Here is a 26,780-nt window from a genome sequence, read left to right on the forward strand (position 1 = left end):
CGAATTAATATTTAGACCCAAATATGAATTTGGCATCTCGAAGTGTTTATTATAGTCTATTTGTATCGCGCCACTTGGAAATTGACAGCTAAATATTGTATTCATTCATCTGAAGAGAACTTCGTTTTTTCAACCATTAGGTTGGGATTAAAATTGTAAAGATCGCTTTCAATATTTGGTATTCATTAATTTCTTCTTACTCTTCTTTTTCAGCAAGCTATGACAACAGAGAAACAGATTAGTGGGGCTTTGAGTGGATTATTTACATGCAAATCTCAGTAAACTAGGTTCCGGCATGATTCTGGTATGGTGCATCCTATCATATGGTATCCTGGACTTTTCCTTGTTATGACAAAGTTGTTTTGTTCTTTAAAAAAATAAAATGGCAGCCAGCCATTTTTACTACGATTTACTACGATTAAAAAAGATATAACGATAAAACCTGGAATTTGGTGAACTTTACTCATTGTATCTGAAGAATAAATTCGAAATCGTATATCATTCTCTTGAACCTGAGGTGGAGCTTCTGCTTATTATGTTTGAAAATAAGAATATGGTTTCCAGTATGAGATTTTGAATCGTAATTTAGTATTTTAACCGTGAATGTTTCGTACTGAGGACCAATAGTGCCAAGTAGAGACAGTAAGAAAAGACAAAATTCAAATTTATTGTGAAATGCTAATACCATGTCCCTTGTTTTCGCAACTTCGTCACATGACTCCAGAAGTCGACAGTTTAGTCCAATAAATTAAACCCACAAATCTATGTTGATACTGATGGACAATGTCATCACGGGTGAAGGGCTGATTTATCGGCCTATCGACAGTTATTCACGGAGTACATGATTTATCGGCCTATCGACAGTTATTCAGGGAGTACATGATTTATCGGCCTATCGACAGTTATTCGGGGAGTACATGATTTATCGGCCTATCGACAGTTATTCAGGGAGTACATGATTTATCGGGCTATCGACAGTTATTCGGGGAGTACATGATTTATCGGCCTATCGACATTTATTCAGGGAGTACATGATTTATCGGGCTATCGACAGTTATTCGGGGAGTACATGATTTATCGAAAGTGGAATCGTGAAAGGTATTGAGTACATCGTATAAATGTGGGTTCATACTTTTTGGTAATTCCACCCTTATTATGAGTATGATAAATCATATTGGATATTTGTAATGTTAGTCTTTTTAAAAATTATGATCAAGACATTATCGTGACCATGAAGTATAATGATTACGTCATACTATATCTGCCTATCCAAATGTTTGGTTAAAAGTTTGGTTAATATGACCAATTTTATTGCAACAAACAAAAGTGGGTATAATGTACTTACATAAAAGTGGGTATACTGTACTTACATAAAAGTGGGTATACTGTACTTACATAACGTCAGGTCCAAATCTGTATCGTACCCTTCATGATCACTTTGGCTGTCATCGTCTTCTTTAGATGGGAAATCTTCTCCTTTAGACTGTGTCCTCTGCAGAATTACTGAATCCGCCATTCCAACTCCAATTCCTCTCCAGTGTTTTCTGTTGTATCTCTGGTATCATTTCAGTATACAAGCGTCATACACCAAATTTAATAATTCATAAGCTAAGGCATGCGCGACACTTTCCATGAATAAATTTGAAAAAGATCGAGACGTCAGCATCGATATATCAATATAATTAAAAACATATGGGAGATATAAATTGGCGAGATGGTTATTTGTTGGAATGGAATATCACTATGTCACTTGATACAATCATATATTATTTATTTATCTAATGACTGCCCAGGGATTTCTTTCTTTCTGGCGTTGATTGTCTCTATACTGAAGTTCTGGTTTTAGAGAAGATGATATTCCCACAGCTTGGGTCATGGTGGAGGCTATGAATAGGATATGGCTTCTACCTGTCCCTGATGTAAATGGTTGTTGAGGAACCCAATGATGCGGGTTTTTAAAATGTTTATTGACAACCAACACTCATGACCTTAAGGCTGCCGACATTTATACTATGCATAGAAGGATTCGTATACTCTCATTGTAGTTGCACGTGAAGCACACTGGACATTTTATAATCATTTTGGACAGCAGGTATAAACAAAGGATATATATTTCGACCCATTGCACACACACACACACACACACACACACACGCACACACACACACACACACACACTATAACTAGGCATGCCAATGTCATCGGAGGAGCAGAAGAGTATATGCTACAACGGTATCTGTAAAATCCAATAAACATGCAATCAATTCTCGTAAATGTACGTGCAATAAGCGGTTAATTTGTCTACGCTTCATTTCGATGAGCACGAACAATTGAATATTAATCCAGAATGAAACATCAAAATCCCCCTTCCTAAATCTGCTTGTCTATTGACATCATCAGATGACCATCTCTCTCTCTCTCTCTCCACATACTGACTTGGACACTTTTTTAGTGAATTATTCCAATGATATGCACTTATATATTGCTTTAAATGTCTGCTCGTATATTCACTTTTCTGCATTTTAGAATAAGGCAATAAGGGACCGTAAGTTGCAGAACTGTCAAGTTTGGTTTCACTTCATTTGGCGGAAAGAATTAAATTAAAAATTAATTATGTTCTGTCCACTCGTCAATTATCAGTTTAATTCGGATCCAATGTGTAACTTGAAGTCCTGTTCATTAATTGTTAACCTCCTTATCGTAATTCGATTCGATTGTCCCTTGTATATTTGGTTTCTTCCAACCACATACTGGACATTTTAACCATCGAGTTTGTATGTTCGAACTCACTCAAGATCGAGTATAGTGACACCATCAAGAACTATCCGCATTTTGTGGTTTTCCTATTTTCCAATATGGCGGATCATCCCCAGATTTTAGAAAACTGTATACGGCATGTCCTCGGTCCCTGATAGATCTGGTTTGAGCAGTTTACAATATCATGCTTTCATATTTTTCTTTTACAAATTTCTGGTCATAAGACTCACGAAATATGTGGAAAATAACATTGTGGATAGGCAGGACTGTTAATACAGTTAGGATTTTAAATTAATGTCATTATTTATAAGACTATCCAATATATAAATCACAAGGAAGGATTCTTTTGCAGAGTGACGGGCTCATTTGTTATCAAACTTGGTAAAAGCATTTAGGAATAACTATCTCCAAAAGCCAGTCTATGAAAGAAGAAAGGAAAAGAAAGAATGATATTTAAAGCAAAGCACAAAATGCATTAATATTTATCAAGAAAAAATCCAAAGAAGCAAAATTAATACAGGAAAATTATCATAGCAAACATATGAAAATTCATCAAATGTAAGGAATCCATGGCAAAAGAAATATATCTATCAACTTGAAATAATTCAACAAACTGCGCTCACTTCGTTCACAAATTGATCCGGAATAAACACCATTCGGAACGAAGCTTAGAGTGAATAAAGTAAGATACAATATACACAAATGATTCGTGGCTTTTGATGATTAGTTGATAAACATTTGAGTGCGATGTCACTGCTGCATATTACTGAATGACGGATGCACCTAATTCTTCTTTAAGGTAAACATGTTTGGACATTTGCCATGTAAACTCATTTTTGCATTGTATGTAATGTAAAAAAAAAAAAAAAAATGACGTGAGAATGACGATCGTGCAGCAAGAAACTTTGATTTATGTACGGTTCCTGCTTTTATATGGTACAGGTCCAGTGGAGTGTCATACGTGTCTTAGGATAGTTTATTTTCAAAGATCAGACGTCACGAGCAAGAAACATGTAACAAATAAACATAAACTCGGATACAAAAAATTTCTAGAATAAAAAAAAATTGGTCATTCGTTTATGTTCGGTTATTAGGCTTCTAAAGTACATTTAGAGAAAAGAAACAATTACATCAGGCAAACATAGATAGCCATCCTACTTTGTTCATAGTAATCATGGGAGAAAAAAAAGTGTTATGTGTGTGATGTAAGTTGTAGAACAGAGTGTACATGTTCTTCTCATTCATTGATTTATTTCTGATAGAATTTAAATTGACTAACTAGCCTGGAACGATGTATTATCGCGGTATGTTATCATACATATTAAAATCGTTTTGCTATTGCTGCATACTTATAATTTGTGAAGTCTCTTTGACTTTCCCACTTTCTATTCCTATACAAATATCTTTGTCAATCAAACCACGTAAATGTAAATAAAACAGCATTTGGTGGCTGACCTAGACCAACATGTAGGTGTCCATTTTCTTTTCTTACAGCGGAGACCTACTTGTTGGTCTAGTGGCTGACCCAGATTAACATACTATGGGAGAACAACTCTAATTATCGCGGTATTTTCCTTACTTAGGTATGATAACATGCACGTATTATAATACACTTACAGTGCAACTTACCTAGTAAAAGGAATGTCCACACTTGCAGTGGCAGAATATTTCAGAGAAAAAAAAACAAAAGGACCCAATAATTAATTTGAACACACAAATGTAATTGAAGTTTAAATCCATGCATAACAACATTGAAATAGTATTTAACTTTATGTGAATTTTAAATGCAATCAGGGCAAAGAAATATATATAAAAATTATTATTATTATTGAAATGTTACTGATTTCAAGAATGTTTAACTGTTATTTATGTACGATGAATATGATCATAAGCACTGTTTTGTCAATTTTGGTCCAATATTATCTACCATAGAATGAATTTCCAAAATTAACCATGTACGGACATGTACGTCACCATTGGTATATGACCTATAATCATCAAACATTAGACAGTAATCAATGCCAATGCAAGTTCAAGGGGAATTTTGTATTATGATGGTCAATGGAATTGCATGCACTTTACAAAAAAGTGATGTTTATTGTTTTTCAATGTAAACTTATTTAAAATGTTGACATTTTAGAGGAAATTGTGCTATAAGTTATTTATATCCTTACTGGCTTCAGGTCTACATCTGTAGATGGCACGTGTCCAAAATTAATCTGAAAATTCTGTTTTCTGCAATAATATAGAGCCTGCAGTAATACAGCATCGGAGTGTAATTTCATTGAATAGAAATGGCAAGCATTAATTTTGATTACAAAATATGAGTTAAATACATTAACTTTGGAAAGTAATTCATTTCAGAAGTTAAAGTATTTAACTCTTATCATCATCACAAGCCTGTGTGTATCTCCTTTTTGTTTTTAAAGCTCACTGCACAGTTCAGGGTGTCCAAGTAGTCTAAAGCACTCTCCATTACGGATCACTGCCATCACACCTCTGTCTGTGTGGGTTCGAATCTCGGAATCGGCCAATGTGGGTTTGTGAGAAAGCTTGCCAGTAGCTTCTCATGGGTCGGTGCTTCTTTCCAGGGTTTTCTCGGGTTCTTCCTCCACCATTAATACTGGCTGCCCGGTATAGCCTATCGTGTGCTGAAAAATGGCATTAAACCCTACAACAACAACAACAAAATAAAAGCTGTTCATCTATTTTGCTTCTTGTAGTCAGTCCAGATTGGCGATAGAACTTTACCCAGGAAAGGAATTTGTGCAGTTTTCCTACATTGAACTTTCCATTCTGTTTTTATTGCCATCACCAAACATACCATACCTCTTGTTGCCAAATAATAATATCTGCTTTTCCAAAAAACACTGAGTGACTTACCTAACTTATAACACCAATATATCTGTCAACTTTTCAAAAGCTATGTATGGAGATTAAATAAACAAATTGGGGGATTGAGACCAAAAATCATGAGGTTTAACATGGCATTTATAAGCCTTGTTTTCATTAAATATTGACAGATCTTCTGCTTCCATTATGTGTGAAATTCTTGAAGGAAGCGTCATTTCTGCCCATTTTCATATTCTGGTCAGCTGTGGCCAATAACTGTGCAATAGCTAAAGGTTGATCTTAAATAAACAAGCAAGAAAGCTAATGTGACTAATTACTTTTATTACATGAAGTCATCAGACTTGGAGCATTGTGATCTTACCACCCCAGTTCTAGCCCATAAATTAACAGCTGAAGTTTGATAATTGCAGAAAATTAATTTTGGTGTTAAAATTAATAATAAAGTGGGTAATCTTCCAGTGAGGATTTAAAGACTAATCTCTTTCTCTTTCTGAAGACCATGTTACAATCTGATACTATTCATTGACATTTGTTTGTTCTTTTCAACAAAGAAGAAACAACTTGTACCATCATTTATAATAGCTTGCTTACTTGCATATATATAACATGTATGATGTTCAGGACTAGGAGAACAAAATGCACATACATATATTCCAAAAAACATATCTTTCTTTCTTTTGTGTTAAATCATAGGTTTACTTATTTGTAGGAAAGATGTTTAGGTATCAAGGCTGCTATATCACCCATGACATTATAATTTTAATTTGTTCATGTTTCATAAATAGGTATTTACAATCAAGTGTATTTTTTTTTTATAAAGGATTTAAACAACTTTAAGGATATGCATATTCCTTGGCTTCTTTTAAAATACTGGGATAACTGTAACCTGCAAGCCCCCTTCCATGCGCCCCCCCCCCCCAATTATTTTATGTGGCATTATCCAAAATTTCTGTGGTCTTGCACTTGGTGCATTGTCTCTGTCTTTCTCTCTTTGTTGTAAATAAAGTTAATTTTTCCTATTGTTTCCTATGACTGTGCTATTCTTGCAGTTTAATTTTACCCTTCTTTCCAGTTGTTAACTTAAAATTATAATGAACATTGACATTTTTGCTGTAAACTTAGTATCATCCATTGTCATTTTCAGTGACTGCTTACAACAGGATGTGCAACCCACGACCTATGGGCAGTATGCATCCAATGACATGCCTTCCTTACAGCCTGCTTTCTTTCTCTGTCATATATAGTTAATTCATTATTTCTCAAAGATAATTAGACCACTCCAATGGCCTAGTAGTTAGAGCATCCACCTTGGATATGGGAGGTCTCAGGTTTGAACCCTGGCCAAGTCATATCAGAGACTTACAAAAATGGTACTAACAGCGGCCTCACATGGTGCTCAGCATTAAGAGGTTAGTGCTAGGACTGGTCAGCCTGGTGTCAGGATAATGTGACTGGGTGGGACATCATGATATATGTCAGTGGCATGATGCCCTAGTGATAGACATCACCATAAACTGTCACCCTGCAGATTTTTGATGTGATATGACTGAAAATTTGCTAAAGCTGCGTTAAAAATTCAAAACACACACACACATTCATACAGACAGACAAACAAGAGTGCACATATCTTTATTGAAATAAATATAAATCTGAACATTTTTACGACTAAGATTTGCATATAAAATTCTGAATTTGTTTATGACCCTGTGAGCTTGCAAGTTGCCCACACAGCAGGGCTTTTCCATAATCCTCTCCATGCACACCACAGTGCATGGAGAAATGAAATTTTATGCTGGAATGTACATGCAAAAAATGATCCTGCATTGCAGCAGGACTTTGTTTTTTTCCTGTGGTCTTGCAGGTTACAGTTATCCCAGTATTTTAAAAGAAGCCAAGGAATATGCATATCCTTAAAGTTGTTTAAATCCTTTATTAAAGCTGGACATATGAAAAGTGGTGGTCATAATGGTGTGAATTGTACAAACACTTTTTGAATTGATCTTGTTTCTGTGGAAAGGGTGATTTAACATAAATAACAAGTTTGGATATTCGATCATTTTATAACTTATGCAAATAATGAATACTACGTCAATATATTATTATATCTCTTTAAAATCAATTTTTTTATGATGATAATGTTTTTGAAAACATTTTATGACGTTAATGCATGCTTAACCTGATATAAAACATTTCTGTTTAGATCATAGTATATTTATCAGAGGTGTGAAGTATTTTGAGTTTACCACTATGTTTTTGTTCTGGTGATACATACATGTACCTCTATACTTTTCATTGTACTTGTGCTTTAGTAGTTTTCATTAAAATGGAATTACAGAAATTTAAGAGTTACCTGGTTACAATTTAATGTTGAATATTTCAATTGTATTTATGATCCTTTAATCATGTATTTGACATGTGTCATAATATGCCACTATGATGACTAAATTTGATGTTTTTAAAGATATTTGACCCAAATCCAACTCCTAGGAAAATTTTAAATTAGAAAATATTAGTCCCTCGAATGGATGGATGGTCCACTACATGAAAAGAATTTCCAAGAAATCAAAATAATACCATTTCTTTCATTTTAAGAAAAGTTGAAACCATCTCGAATATTCTTCAGTGATAACAAGGTTTTCAAATTAGCTGCTGTGGTACACATATTGGAGTCAAGCTTGGCACCAGTTTCATTTTGGACAAGTACTGCCCCTCAGTCCTTAAGTGGTTAGAGTGTCCACCTCAGATGTGGGGGCTGCAGATTCGAATCCTGGTCAAGTCATACCAGAGACTTATAATAATGGTACTAGCAGCTGCCTCGCTAGGTGCTCAGCATTAAGAGGTTAGTGTTAGGACTGGTCAGCCTGGTGTGAAGATAATGTGACTGAGTGGGACATAATATTAAAATAGTCTACAGCATGATGCCCCATTGCTAGACAGTGGGAAAGTGTTATGTGTGGCACAGTGATATATTGGACAGTGTTATACTGAGACTATATAGTGACTGAGGAACAATTGTAAATTCACCTAACCACAGACTGCAGAGCAAGATCAACCATTATGTAATGCATGGGTAGATCAGGGTCCATGCGGTTTGTTGTTCTTATGACTGTTACTAATTATCAAGCCACATTATGTTATGTAATTGAATGTTTTGCTGCACGTTGCTGACATCTGATAACATGGGTATGTCCACTGAAATAGCGTTCTTACTTCAGACAGATGTGAGAAATCATTCAAGTTGTTGTGACAGGGCAGACTGAGACATGGTGAATGGTAGCACCAGTAGTCATTTTAATGATGGTTTATTTATGAATATTATGTTTCACATATATTGAAAGCTACAATTTATTTTATTTCTGTTAATTTGCTAACCGTGACATTATTGTAAAATACCCTAAGTACAGTTCTCTTAAACAGTTGTGTGTACAGTCATGAAACTTATCATACTACTCATCACAGTCATGAAACTTATCATACTACTCATCACAGTCATGGAACTTATCATACTACTCATCACAGTCATGGAACTTATCATACTACTCATCACAGACATGAAACTTATCATACTACTCATCACAGACATGAAACTTATCATACTACTCATCACAGTCATGAAACTTATCATACTACTCATCACAGTCATGAAACTTATCATACTACTCATCACAGGCAAAAAAGGGAACAGTGACCTACCTTTGCTGTAACAATTTCCAAGGCAATTTGGATTCGGCCAAGACTTTGCAATAGAGACTTTGACTTGTACAGAATTTTGTATCGGGTAAATTAGGATAACAAAGTTATTTATCTCTGCTAAAAGAAAAGCAGCTGCTGATCCATTTGTCTGCTAATAAAATGTCTCCTTAGCAGCTAGATTAAATTTTCTAAACTTGGTAACATTTGTACTGGTATTTATATTAATCATGTACAAGACAGAATTATGATGTTATATTTTCTTTCTTTGGATAATTGGAGCGGTCAAAAGTTGAAATTGACCAGAAATTAATTAGTCATTTTTAAACATTGTTTGAGGACTCATGCATTGCACTGAATCTAATTTTAGGTGCATGTAAAATGGACAGACGAGCAATGCTGCACTTGGGTCTCTTGCTATTGGCAGTTCCTGTTCAATACCTTGTCACAAGGATTGCTATCTCAACTGAGGCACAGAGGAGCTATGCCATTAGAAAGTATGAATAATTATTTAATTTCTTGCTGTAGATTGTTGTATTTCAGTTTCATATAAAATTTATTTTTGCTTCATTTTTTTATGATAATTTTTAATTTACCTGTTCTTAGTTGATGAAAAAATTATTATTCTTGTTGTTCAAAATTGTTTCTGTGCTGACGGTGTGAAAGATTATGTAAGACTTGTGTCAGGTTGATTGATTAAGGAATCCACTGAACTCAATTAAATACTAGGGGTTTAAAGGTGGGTTCTTCCAGTTGGAAATATAGCTATAAATGTTTCATGAATTCCCCAAGATATCTGAATGAGTCTGGGTGGAGTCTTTGAAGAGCAGTATAAGTTAAGGAAATATGGTTTCTGGCTCTGGGAAAACCTGCCTATGAAGACCTTTTCCTGAGTGATTTGGAATGAGTATAGGCCCGTCATTTTGTGAAAGTTGACCATTTGGAACAGAATTTTCAGAAGAATGTTGCAAAAATTAGAAATATTCTTAGATTTTTAAATGCTGTTACTTAGGATAGATTGGCCCCTGAGGACTCTTAAAAAACTTGGCAAGTAATTTGAACACATTGATGCTGAGTTTTAGGTACCTGCCTTTCACATCTTCTCAGACAGTCAGTATTAAACTAAGTGCAATGTGCTCATGTGCATGTTTCACATTTGTATGGTTCAATCTTATGAAATATCCCTGATACACAAAGAAAGAAAATGTAATTAGGGTTTTGAAAATTCATTGCATCCCTCATCAATTGAATTGTGTGTGCACTAAAAGACCTGCTCGGTATTAGTTAAAGAACATGTATTGAGACTAGGGGGTCAAAACCCCTGGTGATTTATGCTTGATTTATAAGATACCTATATGCCCCCTATAAATTACTTATAATTTGCATATTTAATAAAATAAGTGAAATTTCTGCATAATTATACAGATATAAGTAAAATGTAAGTGGATAATACATATCCATGCATAATCTATATTTCACCTACAAGTGACATGTGGGACTACTAAGTTATTTATAGGTACCACCAGTACATGCTTATAAGTCAAGCAGAAGTGCAGACTGCACAGACCCTGATCTGCCATCACAATGCTTAAGCTGATTGGGGTCTTTGCAGTTTGCTGGGGCTAATCACTAGAACCCAAAATATAGACCCTGATCTGCCATCACAATGCTTAAGCTGATTGGGGTCTTTGCAGTTTGCTGGGGCTAATCACTAGAACCCAAAATATAGACCCTGATCTGCCATTCCATTGTGGGATAGCATATCATGGTCAGTATTGTTTGTAGCTGGATTTGACACCAATATATCTCGTTGCATTCATCCATTATGTTCGTAGATATTGCCATTTTCTACTTAATTTACAGCAAAATGTTATCAGAGTTTAAGTTTTAATGCAAAAAGTATTGCACTATGATTTATTTTTCAAAATTAATTTTTTATGACATCCACCAAATGGATCAGTTTCAAACAGATGAGAAATAAAGAGAGCTTCAGTATTTTTTATTTTAAAATGCTTTAAGGATTAGTGGCTTTGAACTTAGTTTGATTTTAACAAATAAAACATGAATAAAACAACTGATGTGTGTCCATGTGTGTGTTTGCGTGAGTGTGAATTATGAAATGGGGATGTTTAAGAACATAAACAGAGACAGGGGACACTATTTGAAATTATGATTTCCCAAAAATGCTGTAGCGGCTGGATGAAATGCAATCTTCTGTACCACAGACATCATATCCAGACTCATTTTGCATAGCTATTGCAAATAGATATGAGAAAAATAATAACAGGTAAGTGAATTAGACATAACTGTGGTACACTAGCAAAGGTTCTGAAAACAAGAAGTCAGACCTTTTTGATAGGCAGTTATATTGTAAACCTAGAAATTGACATTTTGAACCCTAATTGTTAACTTTAAAGGAAATTTTTTGACATTAGTATTTGTTGCTTGAGCATTTTTGTTGCATTTCATTAATATGCTTCCATACAATAATTTAGATACATATTTTTTATTAATCAGATAATTGGCACACTTTCAATACATGGTGTACTGATTATAGGTAACCCATGGAATCTGTTCCCTATTTATAGTGACACACATTATACACAAAGTTAAAGAAAGGGCCCCACGTGTCCAGCTGTTAGATTTTTTTTTAAAACACTGACTCATTTTCATCTCATTGTCTAATTTGTCCTAAATAAATATAATGCCATGGTCTAATTTGTCCTAAATAAATATAATGCCATGGTCTAATTTGTCCTAAATAAATATAATGCCAATCGAACATCCAGTATGACAGCCATCTGAAATACATTGTTATTGCAACTCTACATGATCAAAATGTCATATTGAAGTCGGGTTTCACTTGAAGAGACTTCTTATAATGCCAAATTGATCTTCAATGAAAATGGTACCAGTCTGACTTTTAGTATTGCTGCCACAGCCGCCATCTTGACAATCTTGTTATTGCTACTTCTGAATGGAAAGTCATAACATGAAAATATTATCTCTACTCCTCTCTAAATGCATTGATCAACATGGGTTTTTTAGTAGTATATTTTTTATGATTCATAGTTCATCCTAAATGAAAATGGTGCCAGTCCATTATGGATACCACAATGACTGCCTTAATAGTTCTGTTGTCACTGCTAAAATAGATGATCTTTATGACATGGATTTTTCAGTGATGTCTAATGAAGTCCACTTTGCCCTAGACAGACATGGTGCCATGCTGACATCCAATATGTGGACCACACTGGCTAATTTAATAAATTCTGTTATTGCTGAAGAATGTTAAAGCTAGTTTCAACAGTAGACAGTTACAAGGAAGAAATGGTTTTATCTTGTATTCCTTGAAATTCATTTTGCCTGGCAAGGAACTTATGTAATTTACATGTATTACTGAGGTTATCCACATTTAGTTGTATGTTGTGCAATCAAAATGTACTTCTTCAACATAAAGGTGCAGATAAAACAAAAAGAAAGAATTGTAAATGGAGCTTATTTTAGAATTTGTGTAATAAATAAATCATCCTGGTCTATTTCAAGCTTATTAAGCAGCGCATTGGGGTTCAAGAACAACTATTTATCCTGGAAATCCTGGAAGAAATGGTGTACTAATATTCTGCAGACTTTCAAGTATACTAACCCCCCTGACCATACCTCTGATGGTACCGAAGATGAGAATGGAGAGTCACCGGCAATCGAGGTCATCAAATATAATGATCCAAAAGGATACTTTGGAGGTAAGTATATGAAATATTCTTGACATATTCCAGCCTGCATTGATCAGTTACCTGTCTTAAACAGCCTGTGCTTCAGAGTCCCATAAATAAAACTTTTGCAGAGACCTCTCCGGTGGTCTTTTTTTTAGAGCGGCAGGAGGTCGTGGGTTTGAACCCCCGTCGAGTCATAACAGAAACTTATGGTACTAACAGCTGCCTGGCTTGGCACTAAGAGCTTAGTGTTAGGACTCTTTGGCTTGGTGACATCACTATAAACTGCCACACTGCAGACATCATAGCGATATGACTGATTTTTATTCTTCAGACTACGTTAAATATCCAAATCACACACACGCACACACATAAACTTCGGCAGAAGCTAACTTATATTAAGCAGCTACCTGTCTTCAGATCCATTGTTTCTTTTTCTCACTTCAAGTAGGTAGTTGCTTAAGACAGGTTTGAGTATTTTGTGTACCATACTTACAATGGTATCATGTGAATCAGTCATCATATTAGGTGCTTCATATCTGGGTCTACATTATCCTCCATTAGTAGAATCGAACATCAGCTGCTAGACTAGTGCATAATGTGATGGCAGGTCTGAAAATGTGATGCACAAAAATTCAGGCACTAAAGTTTGTGGGGGGTTTGCACATTCTTTTAATATAAATTAGTGAGAATTGTGCTCTAGATTATATCCTAGGATACACTGTGCAAACTGTAAACAATATACAAAGTTTTAATGAACCATAATCTCATTATTGATGACTTTAGGAAGCATGTGTGCTCTGATTTACAAAGTCAAGTTTTGTTCTCAATGCATGCAGCTTAGATAAAATGTGTCTCCCACTTTTTAAGTAATTCCTCCTAGAACAAGGGTCTCAAAACTCAAACAACCCTGAGGGCTGCATGAGGGCATTTTCGATGGCTCAAGAGTTGCACCACCCTTGTTATTTCATGACACCTTGTGATGCCAATCATTTTGTGGGCCACATAATACATCTATAACTATGATAGCCATCAGGTGACCAGTAATTTACTTTTCAAACGTTTTCAGTTAATCTCTCAGTGAAAGGATGAGAAATAATGGTAAGAAGCTTCCACATACATAGACCATATATACAGCTGTTCTATAATAATGATAATAATAATAATAATAATGAATTACACTTGTACAACCCTCACTTGGTTTACCGCAAAGATATAAAGATATATTGATAGGTGAATGGATGGATGGATGGTTTCATTTGTGTTTTGTTTAGGTGTGTTTAGAGTTATTATGTTATTTCATAGCTGGAGAGTTTTGCATACAAACTCGGACACCAGAAATGTGGAAGACTAAGAGATATTCTCAATTTAACTAACTAAAGTTGTCTCCCTTTTAGAATCTACAGATCCTAGAACTCCCCGCCCACCTGATGTCAAGTACCGTGTAGGTCAGGTGATCAAACACAAGTTGTGGGGCTACAGAGGGGTCATCATTGGCTGGGATACACATGCTAAGGTCAGTTTATCCATATAGACAGAAGTCATCTCCAATACATGAAGTAAACATTATCATGAAAGAGAGAAGGAATGGATATTATGTACATCACCTGTGTTACTGCACACTTCTAATGACTTAATTTAATATTTATGAATATTACAAGTATGTTTTTGGTAGTCATAGTGAGGAACCATGATATGTTTGACAATTTTTTGACATTTTTCATTTACAGTGAATTATTTGATATTTGAAATACCTTGGTGAATAAATCTACAATACATCCCGTATTGCTCTGCATGTATTTAAATAATGCAAATTGCATAACATTTAATTTACTTATGCATCCAAGTTATGACACACCTTCCCGTGTACATATACAGGGCAGAAAGTAAACTTAAGGCTTTATTATTACTCTCTACTTTGTTATAAATCATAAAACAAACTGAAAAACTGGCAGTGGAGATGTTTCAGCTGTCTAAAATAATTGCATGCTTTACATTATAATCATAAAGTCATGCCTCTCAAGTGTCATTTTTCGCTTCTCTGAACTATGCTCGCAGAACTATCAAGATAAAGGCATAACATTTGATCTGACACAAAGATGCAATAAACAACGAAACAGGCACATAGTAGTTTGCAGCAGCATAATGTATTTTTTTTGACAGTGTTTTTATGAGTTAAAGTTTTAACTAACATTTTTACAGGCACCCGAATTTTGGTTGAAGCACAACCACCCTGCTGACAAACCAGTAAGTCAAACATTTTTGGTCTCAGAAATTTTTGTCAGATCCCAGAATTCAAATTTATTTAATAAATCTACTTGTATGATTTAATAACCAATTTTGTTTCAATTTACCTCATTAAAAATATTCCTGTATTCATTTACCATTTTAAAGTCAGAGATGGATCATTGGAGATCAAGTAAGTACAATTAGATTGTGTATTATGGGATACAATGTCATCGATGTCATATCTCATAGACTCATTTCATAACATGTTTATATTACATGTGTACTGTAATGTAGTTACCATGAGGTCATTAGGGTTTAATTATAACATCCTAGGGTTTAGATATTTTGTATCATTGCACCAGTAATTAAGTTTTTATTTTGCTTTGAAATTGCAAGTAGTTAGCTCATTAAAATGTGATCCCAGTATGTACGACAACAACGAACAACAATAGTGTTTGGTTCTAATGCTCACTTTGAGCTAGTGAGCATGTTTACATAATGATGTCACTGCATGTACATTGAAGATTTTAAATTGAGCTGAATAAAGTACATCCCTTGGATTCAAATCATAGGCACCTCTGCACTAAACTGAAATAAAGTCTCCAAAATACAATGAATAAACTTCAGAAATAATACTCAGAAAATTATTGCAGCACGTAAAAAGATGTGGTTAGCTTTGACATATGCAACCTTAAATTCAATCTATTCAGCTACAGTAATCATGCCAATATTTCAGAGCAAAAATATAGCAGCCTGACAAAATTACCTCTTAACCCAAGCCACTCTTTTAACAATTATCTGGCCTGGATTGCCGTTGGAAAGACAAAACCACCTATTCTAAACAAGGGATACGCCAAAACAGCCAGCTTGAAATGTGTGGAAAATTATGAGTTTGTTCAGCAAAAACATGAAACTAAACTAGGTCAATGATAATCTTAGCCAATCATTGTTCGGAATTTTAGCCCTGAATATCATTCTTTCATGAGTATGTAACAGTTACGTGAATACATGCTAGTTAGGTTACGTGAATAAATGCTAGTTATTTGCCCTGTGCAATTAAATGTGTGTACCTTTTCATAAAGATTACCTCAATTTGTAGGATTGCTTATGTAATTGAGAAATAATAACTTGTGAGTACATAGATCAGTGAAACAGTTATGTACATCTAGCTGAAATATAAATCGGGAAGAAAGCAATTTGGTAGAAACAATGAATAAAGCAAAATCATCATCTCATAATTTTGGGAATAAACAAGGATATAAGTGATGCTAAGTAGAATTTGCACTGTGTAAGTACTGTCCGTTGTAGTACTGCCTGGTTTCCCAGGTAAACTCGAACTGGCCTGTCAATTATGAAGGGTTTTTTTCCCATTCATTTAAAATCATGTTAGAGAAATCAGAAAAATATGCACATGCAAAATAATAACAAAAACAGTCATAGTAATTTATAAGAGTTTATTGACATGGTTATTGAAATAGCTGGTCACTGCTGTGTGATCTGTTTCAATCTTGCTAATTTTGTCTTGTCATTATTTGTGTGAACAGTGTTGGGACACCACAATTGCTGTATTGTTTTACACACAAATCTTGCAACATGTCCCAAGATTTACAGACATTATGGTAGTCAACAAGAAACTTAAAAATTGTCAAGCTTAAAACTTTTCAAGTTTAGACTTTGGCCTGCAGAAAAGCTGACCCCCCCCCCCCACACACACTTCTTCTAGGCTTTTCTTTTTTTCATAAATTATTAGATACATGAGTATATATGGCACTTCTTCACATGATATGAAAGTACATGAACATGATCATATTTTAATGATTCTGGTTTTAGATATCAGAGCATGGTACACCCTCTGTTTGGTAATTTATTATGATCTTCATTCATTTTTCTCTATGAATATACTATGAATTCATTTGTTTTTGTGGGTATCAATTTTATGGTTTTGCAGAGAATTACATTTTTGTTGATACTTAAATTTGAGGGTTGGGAAAAGCGTCCTGTAAGTTTCAAAAATGGACCATCAATCATTGGTTCTTTAAATTCATATCTTGTAGTAAGCACAGAATTCATCAAAATTGGTACTCCATGAAAAATATTGAAATCACAGAACCCTGATCTGGTGCAGGTAGCTGCAGTAGTTGGTAGAGCAACCGATTCCTAAGCCAAGGGTTGCAGATTTGATGTCCATACAGGCCAACCCAGATTGGTTGTGCACTACTGATCTAAGGGTAAATGGTTTAGCTTCTCAGTGTGCTCTTGGGAAAAGAATTTAGTTGCATTTTCCAGGCTCATTTCTGCTTTTCTAAAATTTAAATGCTCATAAAGTACAACGTTTTCCTTTATATACCAATATAAAACTCAGGGTATAAGATAAAAATGTCCCCTATCATATTTAAGAATGCATTTTTTGTTTGTAATTAGGTGTTACATCCATTTTAAATATGGATTGTTCCCGTATTCCAATGTAATACTTGGTCTTTTTTACAGCAATGGAGAACAATGCCGAATTATGCCATTCTGGTGGATACACGAGATAGACTTGCACCACAAGTTACATATGTACCAGAAGAAAATATAGAAATTATTTCCAATACTAGAGTAAGTAAACAGTTTTACTAACTTTTATTATTTTGTTTTATCAACCTAAAGTTAACACATTTTGCCATAGAGATTATTCTCATTTTTACCAGAAATAGGGGTCGGTAATATGTTTATTTTATTACTTGTGATTGCTTCAAAACTCATCTCTTTCTGAGAGATTTTCGTATTTGTTGGCTGCTTAATTTTATCAAACATGTTTTTGATTGGCTATTTTGCCCACACTTGCACTAATGGATGAAAATTAAAAGTCGTTTTTATAAAGAATGTTTTTTTGTTTTTCTTTTTGGCTCCATGATTTTTATGTCCTTGACCTTATTTTAGTACAGATCACAGACTCACCCTACATCTTCTGTCCATGTCCAGTTAAGACCAATCTGTTTTAGATATGATGAAAGTATTCTCACATACCCACATTGGCTGAAATCCGAGACTTGAACCCACACAGACAGAGGTGGGATGGCAGTGATCTTTAATGGAGAGTGCTTTAGACCACTTGGCCACTCTGGGCCCTGACTAACATGTAAAAGTGTCAACAGAATTATGAAAATAAGCTACACTGTAATTCATATGAAGATTTCATTTTCAGTTGGGCACTGAATACATGAAAAGGAAAAAAGGAGCAGTGCGTTACAGGCAGGATTTAAACAACCCTGCTATTTCCTTGCATTCCATCTATTTTTATCACCAGGAGTGGGAGATGCACATTTCTAGCAAATTCACATCATCATCATTATAAGTATGAATAAATATTGGAGGTTAAGTATATTTTCTATACAAGGATTTTGTGTTAGCCTAGGTTTATTAAACACACCTTTCAAGCTACTGCAGAGTAACACATGCAGAGAAATCTTGAAGAATTACAGTACAACTGATTGAGATTAAATCTTTTTCTTTCAGATTTTACATCCTTCACTGGATACCTATTTTGAAGGCTTTGATGGTGCACAGTATCTTCCTCGGCCATGGTTGAAAACCATTTATCCCCATGATAGCTGACCAGGGAGGATAATTCGCTGCTGTAATCCTTTGTAGACTTTCACTCTGTCTTGTGAAAAGACCTTTTTAAGCTGAAAACAGACACTCTGTGATATCAATCAGATTTTCCATTCCTGCAGACTGGTTTTTATTATTTCTTCTCTGAAATGTATCCCTACAAAATATCACTGAACTTAAAACAGTCCAACAGAAAATTTGATAATTATAGCCACCCATGTCATCAAAATGGCTGTAAAACTGAGTCTTGATACAGGGAACCAGTCAAGGTTTTCTCAGTACATTGTGATACAAAATTATTCTTTTTGAGAAAATGGTGTGTGTGTGTGTGTGTGTGTGTGATTAATATTTTAATCTTAAACTGTAACTACATGCACCATGTTTACTGTGATCCTGTACAGTATGGCAGAGCCTGTTTAAGAAAGGAAACACTTTGATCTCATTTGAAATATATGGCTTGCATACCAAGTTATGTATATAGTGCAAGTCAATGTGGTCGTGTAGGTGCATTTATTCATCTTAAATTAACTGTTAATTGTTGTTGTTCTAAAATTTAATACCAATATAGTTTAACACAAGTCTATTCAGTCCTGACTACTGAATGCACTGTACCTTAACTGTCATCAATTCAGTCCTGACTAGTGAATGCACTGTACCTTAACTGTCATCAATTCAGTCCTGACTACTGAATGCACTGTACCTTAACTGTCATCAGTTATGTCCTGACTACTGAATGCACTGTACCTTAACTGTCATCAAGAAACTTCCAGATGAATTTTTTTTATCAGTGCTGGCCAGGTACTAAACGGGGTTAAGAAAAGGGCATGTTGGGTTGAATCATCACAATATAGGGTAGTACAAATTTTTCAACATGTGTAGCATTTATTGTGACATCACAACATGCAATATTCAGTCTGGTTTGTTCTGGATCACACCTTTAGGTTGACCTCATCCAAAATTGTCCACATAATTTATCATTGAGTTTCTCTCTGTGTTTGTTAGGGCATATAAATAATGACTTTCCAAGGAAATATGGATAGATGAGGATTCAGATAAACTGAATAATAGCCATTTAAAGGTCTGTGCAGTTAAATTTTTAACAAATGATCCCCGTTACTGAAATAGCTGCTTGCCAGTAGCTTCCTATGGGTTATTGGTTCTTCATGGGGTTTTCCAGGGTTCGTCCTCCACTAGTTATACTGGCTGCCATGTATAGTTTACCTTGTGCTGAAAAATGGCATTAAACCCCATAACAAAAACAATAACTGAAAAGTAGGTACTGAACACATATCACATTTTTACTAGAGCTTTGTGCAAATCATTTCCAGCCTATTTGAAAGGAATCGCAATATACAGTAAAAGCCTGCATTAGCGGACAATTTATAAAGAACACCACATATATGAAATCCATTTCTTTACCTGTATATCTATTAATCCTTACATAAAGGACACCTACCCATTAAGAACATTTGTGCTTGTTTGTCTCATATTTGCAGGTTTCATTGTACAACAAAGGTAATGTATTACAGAGTGAACAGTAGTTTAGCTGCTTCATCACATGATCTATTTGCACAAGTGCATCTGCACATTTACAAAATACCAAGCGTCTCTTTCCCTACCCAGCCATTCTGTTAACAGTAATTGCATTTCACTGGTTTGTATTGTGCAAGAATTGTTATTCACTTGTACTGGTTAATAGTTATGGCATTATTGCCCAAATTAAAGTTTTGAATTAGATAGAAAATTAGTTTTATGAAGTTCTTTGTAAGCAAGCATATGAACACCAAATTAATCTAATATTAAATGTGTGTTCTAAATGATGTTTAGTTATGTTTACTGTGTTCTTTTCTAACTTGGTGGCTGATTGAATACACTCCATATGCACTTTCTTGTCTCAGTGATCAAAGAACACTTGAAAGTAAAGGACTTGAAATAAATTGTCAGTTTGTTTACTATTGCGTTTGGGCCCCTGAGTGGCCGAGTGGTATAAATCGCTCACCATTCCGGATCACTGCCATCTCACCTCTGTCTGTGTGGGTTCGAGTCCAAGGCTCGCCTAGCATGGGTATGTGGGCCTGTCAGTAGCTTCTCGTGGGTCGGTGGTTCTTCCTCCAGCAGTTATACTGGCCGCCATGTATAGCCTATCTTGTGCTGTAAAATGGCATTAAACCCTAGAACAACAGCAACAACTATTGCATTTATGGCAAGGCATTTTTTATATCTTTTCTTTGATTTATAGTTGATGGAAAGATTGCCTCCAAGTCCTCTCCAGCCCAGACAATTGTAAATCTTACTGAGGATGAGTGCTCTTGAGCCCAGACACTTGTCAATCTTTTCCAGCACAAGTCCTCTCCAGCCTAGACACCTGTCAATCTTACTGAGTGCAAATTCTCTCCAGTCCAGAATCTTGTTAATCTTACTGAGTGCAAGTCCTCTCCAGCCCAAACACTTGTAAATTTTACTGAAGACAAGTCCTCTCCAGCCCAGATGCTTGTAAATCTTATTGAGGACAAATCCTCTCGAATGCAGACACTAGTAAATCTTACTGAGGACAAATCCTCTCCAGCCCAGACACTTGTAAATCTTACTGAGGATGAGTCCTCTCCAGCCCAGACAATTTTGTCAGTCTTTTTCAGTACAAGTCCTCTCCAGCCCAGACACTTGTCATACTTGCTCAGTACAAATCTTCTCCAGCCCAGACACTTGTAAATCTTACTGAGGACAAGTCTTTCCAGCCCTGATACTTGTAAATCTTATTGAGGACAAATCCTCTCAAGTGCAGACACTAGTAAATCTTACTGAGGACAAATCCTCTCCAGCCCAGACACTTGTAAATCTTACTGAGGATGAGTCCTCTCCAGCCCAGACACTTGTCATACTTGCTCAGTACAAATCTTCTCCAGCCCAGACACTTGTAAATCTTACTGAGGACAAGTCCTTTCCAGCCCTGATACTTGTAAATCTTACTGAGGACAAGTCCTTTCCAGCCCTGATACTTGTAAATCTTACTGAGGACAAGTCCTTTCCAGCCCTGATACTTGTAAATCTTACTGAGGACAAGTCCTTTCCAGCCCTGATACTTGTAAATCTTACTGAGGACAAGTCCTTTCCAGCCCTGATACTTGTAAATCTTACTGAGGACAAGTCCTTTCCAGCCCAGACACTTGTAAATCTTACTGAGGACAAGTCCTTTCCAGCCCTGATACTTGTAAATCTTACTGAGGACAAGTCCTTTCCAGCCCTGATACTTGTAAATCTTACTGAGGACAAGTCCTTTCCAGCCCTGATACTTGTAAATCTTACTGAGGACAAGTCATCTCCAGCCGAGACACTTGTTAATCTTATTGAGTAAAGTGCAATAAATAACAGGATGACTTCTGTCTACATATAATGTTAGCACATACAAGATATGTAATATTTGCGGTGTCAATGGCCATAACTGTCCCTAACCAAAAATATTTTGATTTAATCAAGCTGATAGTGAAGATGTATGTATGATCTCTCATTAATACTAGTGATGCTTTCTTGAAGTGTCATCATTACCCCCAGAAAGGATCACTTTGTGGAGAGTTGTCCAAAGGAAGGTATACAGAGAAAAAGATTTGACTTGTCTTACAGGCAAGTGCATAATTTAATTGTTTCTAGTTTGTAAAATAGGCAGTATGTATGGACTTTAAATGATGTCTTGTCCATTCATCTGAGAGAAAGAAGTTTCTGTTGATATAAGATTGTTTGAATAAATTGTTGGTGTGAAACATGATCACTGTTGATTGAAGATGAAAATATATCGATATCAAAGGTGAAGTTTCATCACCATTGTTTTGGTGGTTTTGTTTTTTAAAGAAGATGATTTAGTGACAATCATACCTATGCCTGTTGCAGGATTCATAAATTTAGTAATTTATCATTAGGTTGGTAAGATTGTAAAACCATATTGTTAGATTTTGTAATCAGTGATATACTTTGTTAATCATGTTAGCAATATAATGTAAAATAGTTTGTTATATTGCATAATGTTATACTCAATTTTTAATTTTATCACTGGCATTACATTTGTATTTTTCACTTCACAATAAGATGGTTATGGTATTTTTATTTGTCTCATTTTTTGCTTGTTTTGTTAGAGTTCCATAATTTTATATATATATATATATATATATATATATATATATATATATATATATATATATATATCCATTTTGACAAAGTGTTCCTTGAATAACCTAGTCATCTCATTGTCATTACCTAGTAGTCAAATAACACTCTTGTAATTTGAATTTTTACAATCGTTTCTGAAGAAAAAAATATTTATTCAGAACTTTATTGCTGTGTAAATTTGTGCATATATTGTTCCCTATCTGCTTCAGTTGTTAATACATTTTAAATGGTTTCTGAAATGTTACCAGAATTATGTAAAATTCCTGTAACTAGCAGCATTGACATATTGAAGTGTTGACCGCAGCCAAGTGTTATTTAGGGCCTAATTTCAGAGTTAATCGTACCATTATTACTGTGTCTTGAGATAATTTTAATTTCTCTGAAGAGCTCTTTTGAGACTAATTTGGTTTCATTGTTTTAATATTAGACCTTGATGAATGGATTTTTCCTCAAAATGACTATCAACAATTGACATGATTTGACTCCGATTTGAAGGTTTACCTATTAGTAACTTGGTATCTTTTTGAGACAATTCATTGATGCCAAATTTGTTAAAATTGTATGCTTGAATACACAGTGGCAAGAACTCATGCTTGCCCTTTCCAAATTATGTTACATGACCAGTTCAGTATTTTTTGTGTGGACTTGGGTTGAAACTGCTTTGATTAATCAAGGGAGATTACTTGTCTGAATTAAATCATATTTTGAAATGGAAAAACTCTTGAGTGGAAAACTAATAAAGATATTTCTCTAAATTATTAACAAGATAAATCTTGTGTATATGAGTTAATAGATATGATTTATTGTTTGCTAACTCCTGACTGAATGCTTATTTTTTAATTTAACCACTATGGAAGCATCACTCATATCCATGATGTACTACAATAGTGTATATATATATATATATATATATATACTGAAGGGAGCTATCTGTATCTAATTAAATTTATGACATGTTTCTTCATTTGAATTTGAATATGACCCTTTTTCCTTCTGATCTGAATTACAAAGCAATTTAATGTGTATATATTTATTTTGAATTACAAATGTCTATTTATTACACATAATAGAAGATCTGATATGAGCATTCATTTAATATGAAAGTTATGAAGCAAGTTGAATAATAGTTTGTGTATGTGTTGTGATTTGGACTTTTTTTACTAACTTTTTAAAAAAATCCAGTCATATCGCTATGATGTCTACAATGTGGCAGTTTATAGTGATGTATGGCACTGGGGCATCATCCTTCAGACATGTAGCATGATGTCCCACCCAGTCACATTATCCTGACACCAGGCTGACCAGTCTGAACACTAATCTATTAATGCTGAGCACCAAGCAAGGCATCTACTATTACCATTTTTGTAAGTCTTTTTAATGACTCAGCCATGGTTCAAACCTGAGACCTCCCGCATATGAGGCAGACACTCTGATCACTTAGGCTAGTGGTGAATGATAGTTTATGTCATGAGCTGTTTGATTGATATGCTTCATCAGTTTCACCTCAAATGAACCGTTTATTAAATTAAGGCTTTTCGTCACTTAGTTACAATGCTTGTGGTGTTATGTTTGTGGTGTTACCAATGTAACACCGCATGATTGAGAAAGATTTGTATTACATGTTATAATGACAGTAATCATGAACATTATGTGGTGGTTTGTATGTGCGTGCATGCTTGTAAGACTTCCAAGAAAGAGGAGATGAAAAAAGAGAGACTGATTATTCTGTACAGAATTTAAAAAAAACATTTGCATGAAACTGACTCATTTTATGAAATAAACACATGTTCTGTTTTAAAATGTACGTCATTCCATTCTGGGATAGTATTACTGTATATATTTGCATGTATGTCAGGACCAGCTGTAAACAACATATACCCCTATCTGCCAATGTAGGTTCTATCTGGTTTGTTCTACTGATTAGTCTTACCAAACTGCAAAGACTCAAACCTTCCAGCCTGTTATATGATGGCATATTTGGGTCATATTAGTCAGATGCAACCTGTATGCAAGTATATACACTGTTCTATTGAGTATCATGTCAATATTGCATGAACTAGAAATTATAGCTCACAGCATTTGCATGAAATTGAAATACAAACGTGCCAACCCCTTGAGAAATATAAGCATTATTATTGCTATTATAGGTGGCAAAAAAGCCTTATTTGGGCGTAAAAAGTGCAACATACCAGATTTATAGCATGTGTGAAAAAGATGCATTTTTTTCCTTCTAACCTGCTTCTGCAGCTGGTCAAATTTCTTCTCAGAAAGGCCAAAATTCATATGGATTAGAACCAGAATACAAACATAAAATATACTCAAAATTTATTTATATTCAGAACTCACTTTAACTAGTCTACATGTGTAACTTTCACTGAATGATTGTGAACTGGAATTTTACAGTGAGCATGATCATGTACTCAGATTGCTGTATTACACGCCTCTCATATTCATCTTGTAAAATTTGTAAAGCAGTGTTGATTTGTCTTTTTTCTGATCTGACATGTTTTGAAGTTTGAAAAGATCCATCTGCTCTAACATTTTCTGTCATATAACATCTACAACTCGCTCTGTAAGACATTTCACTTCACATCTGATGCCATTTTCTTTAAAGGTGTACAACTTGCACTGTAAGACATTTCACTTCACATCTGATGCCATTTTCTTTAAAAGTGTACTACTTGCACTGTAAGACATTTCACTTCACATCTGATGCCATTTTCTTTAAAAGTATACAACTTGCACTGTAAGACATTTCACTTCACATCTGATGCCATTTTCTTTAAAAGTATACAACTTGCACTGTAAGACATTTCACTTCACATCTGATGCCATTTTCTTTAAAATATACAACTTGCACTGTAAGACATTTCACTTCACATCTGATGCCATTTTCTTTAAAAGTATACAACTTGCACTGTAAGACATTTCACTTCACATCTGGTGTCATTTTCTTTAAAAGTATACAACTTGCACTGTAAGACATTTCACTTCACATCTGATGCCATTTTCTTTAAAAGTATACAACTTGCACTGTAAGACATTTCACTTCACATCTGATGCCATTTTCTTTAAAAGTATACAACTTGCACTGTAAGACATTTCACTTCACATCTGATACCATTTTCTTTAAAGGTATACAACTTGCACAGTAAGACATTTCACTTCACATCTGATGCCATTTTCTTTAAAGGTATACAACTTGCACTGTAAGACATTTCACTTCACATCTGATGCCATTTTCTTTAAAAGTATACAACTTGCACTGTAAGACATTTCACTTCACATCTGATGCCATTTTCTTTAAAAGTATACAACTTGCACTGTAAGACATTTCACTTCACATCTGGTGCCATTTTCTTTAAAAGTATACAACTTGCACTGTAAGACATTTCACTTCACATCTGGTGCCATTTTCTTTAAAAGTATACAACTTACACTGTAAGACATTTCACTTCACATCTGATGCCATTTTCTTTAAAAGTATACAACTTGCACTGTAAGACATTTCACTTCACATCTGATGCCATTTTCTTTAAAAGTATATTCTGGTCTGCTAAATAATTAACATATCAATATAATGAATCTGTGAAGAACAGTTCAAATTTGAAGAAACCCATTTTTTCTTGGAAATAATATACAGTTGCTATAAATAACAAACAACGAAAGTACTCTTATGCTATTATTATGCAACAGTCATCTTTATAAGAATATTCTCAAATTTATATGAATGGAATTAAAGTAATAATAAAAATGACAAAACCTTTTTTTTAATTTTGTGGGGTG

The 26,780-nt window shown here is 34.6% G+C and overlaps 2 protein-coding genes across 4 annotated transcripts in view; one reads left to right on the forward strand and one right to left on the reverse strand.

The window, feature by feature from the left end:
* LOC149786838 (uncharacterized) overlaps nt 1-1,516 on the reverse strand; it is a 57,413-nt gene extending 55,897 nt beyond the window's left edge. Inside the window, exon 1 of the mRNA XM_089975986.1 lies at nt 1,396-1,516. Coding sequence (XP_089832112.1) covers nt 1,396-1,516 — 121 coding nt within the window. The remainder of the gene's footprint in view (nt 1-1,395) is intronic.
* A 1,944-nt stretch (nt 1,517-3,460) lies between these two features.
* Nucleotides 3,461-24,794, forward strand: LOC149786839 (F-box only protein 21-like). Of its 3 annotated transcripts, none has more exons than XM_089977364.1 (7): nt 3,466-3,556; nt 9,671-9,797; nt 12,847-13,043; nt 14,411-14,529; nt 15,216-15,260; nt 17,730-17,840; nt 18,741-24,794. In XM_089977364.1, the coding sequence occupies exons 2-7, from the start codon at nt 9,682-9,684 to the stop codon at nt 18,837-18,839; spliced, it is 687 nt and encodes a 228-aa protein (XP_089833490.1). In that variant the 5' UTR covers nt 3,466-3,556; nt 9,671-9,681; the 3' UTR covers nt 18,840-24,794. The 3 variants fall into 3 exon arrangements, with proteins under 3 accessions (XP_089833493.1, XP_089833490.1, XP_089833491.1); XM_089977365.1 differs by lacking the exon at nt 3,466-3,556 and adding an exon at nt 3,580-3,770; XM_089977367.1 differs by lacking the exon at nt 9,671-9,797 and having other exon boundaries at nt 3,461-3,556.
* The last annotated feature ends 1,986 nt before the right edge of the window (nt 24,795-26,780 follow it).

This window comes from Sinohyriopsis cumingii, chromosome 12 (genome assembly GCF_028554795.1).
Source record: "Sinohyriopsis cumingii isolate HCF-2022 chromosome 12, ASM2855479v2, whole genome shotgun sequence".
Lineage (NCBI taxonomy): Eukaryota > Metazoa > Mollusca > Bivalvia > Unionida > Unionidae > Sinohyriopsis > Sinohyriopsis cumingii.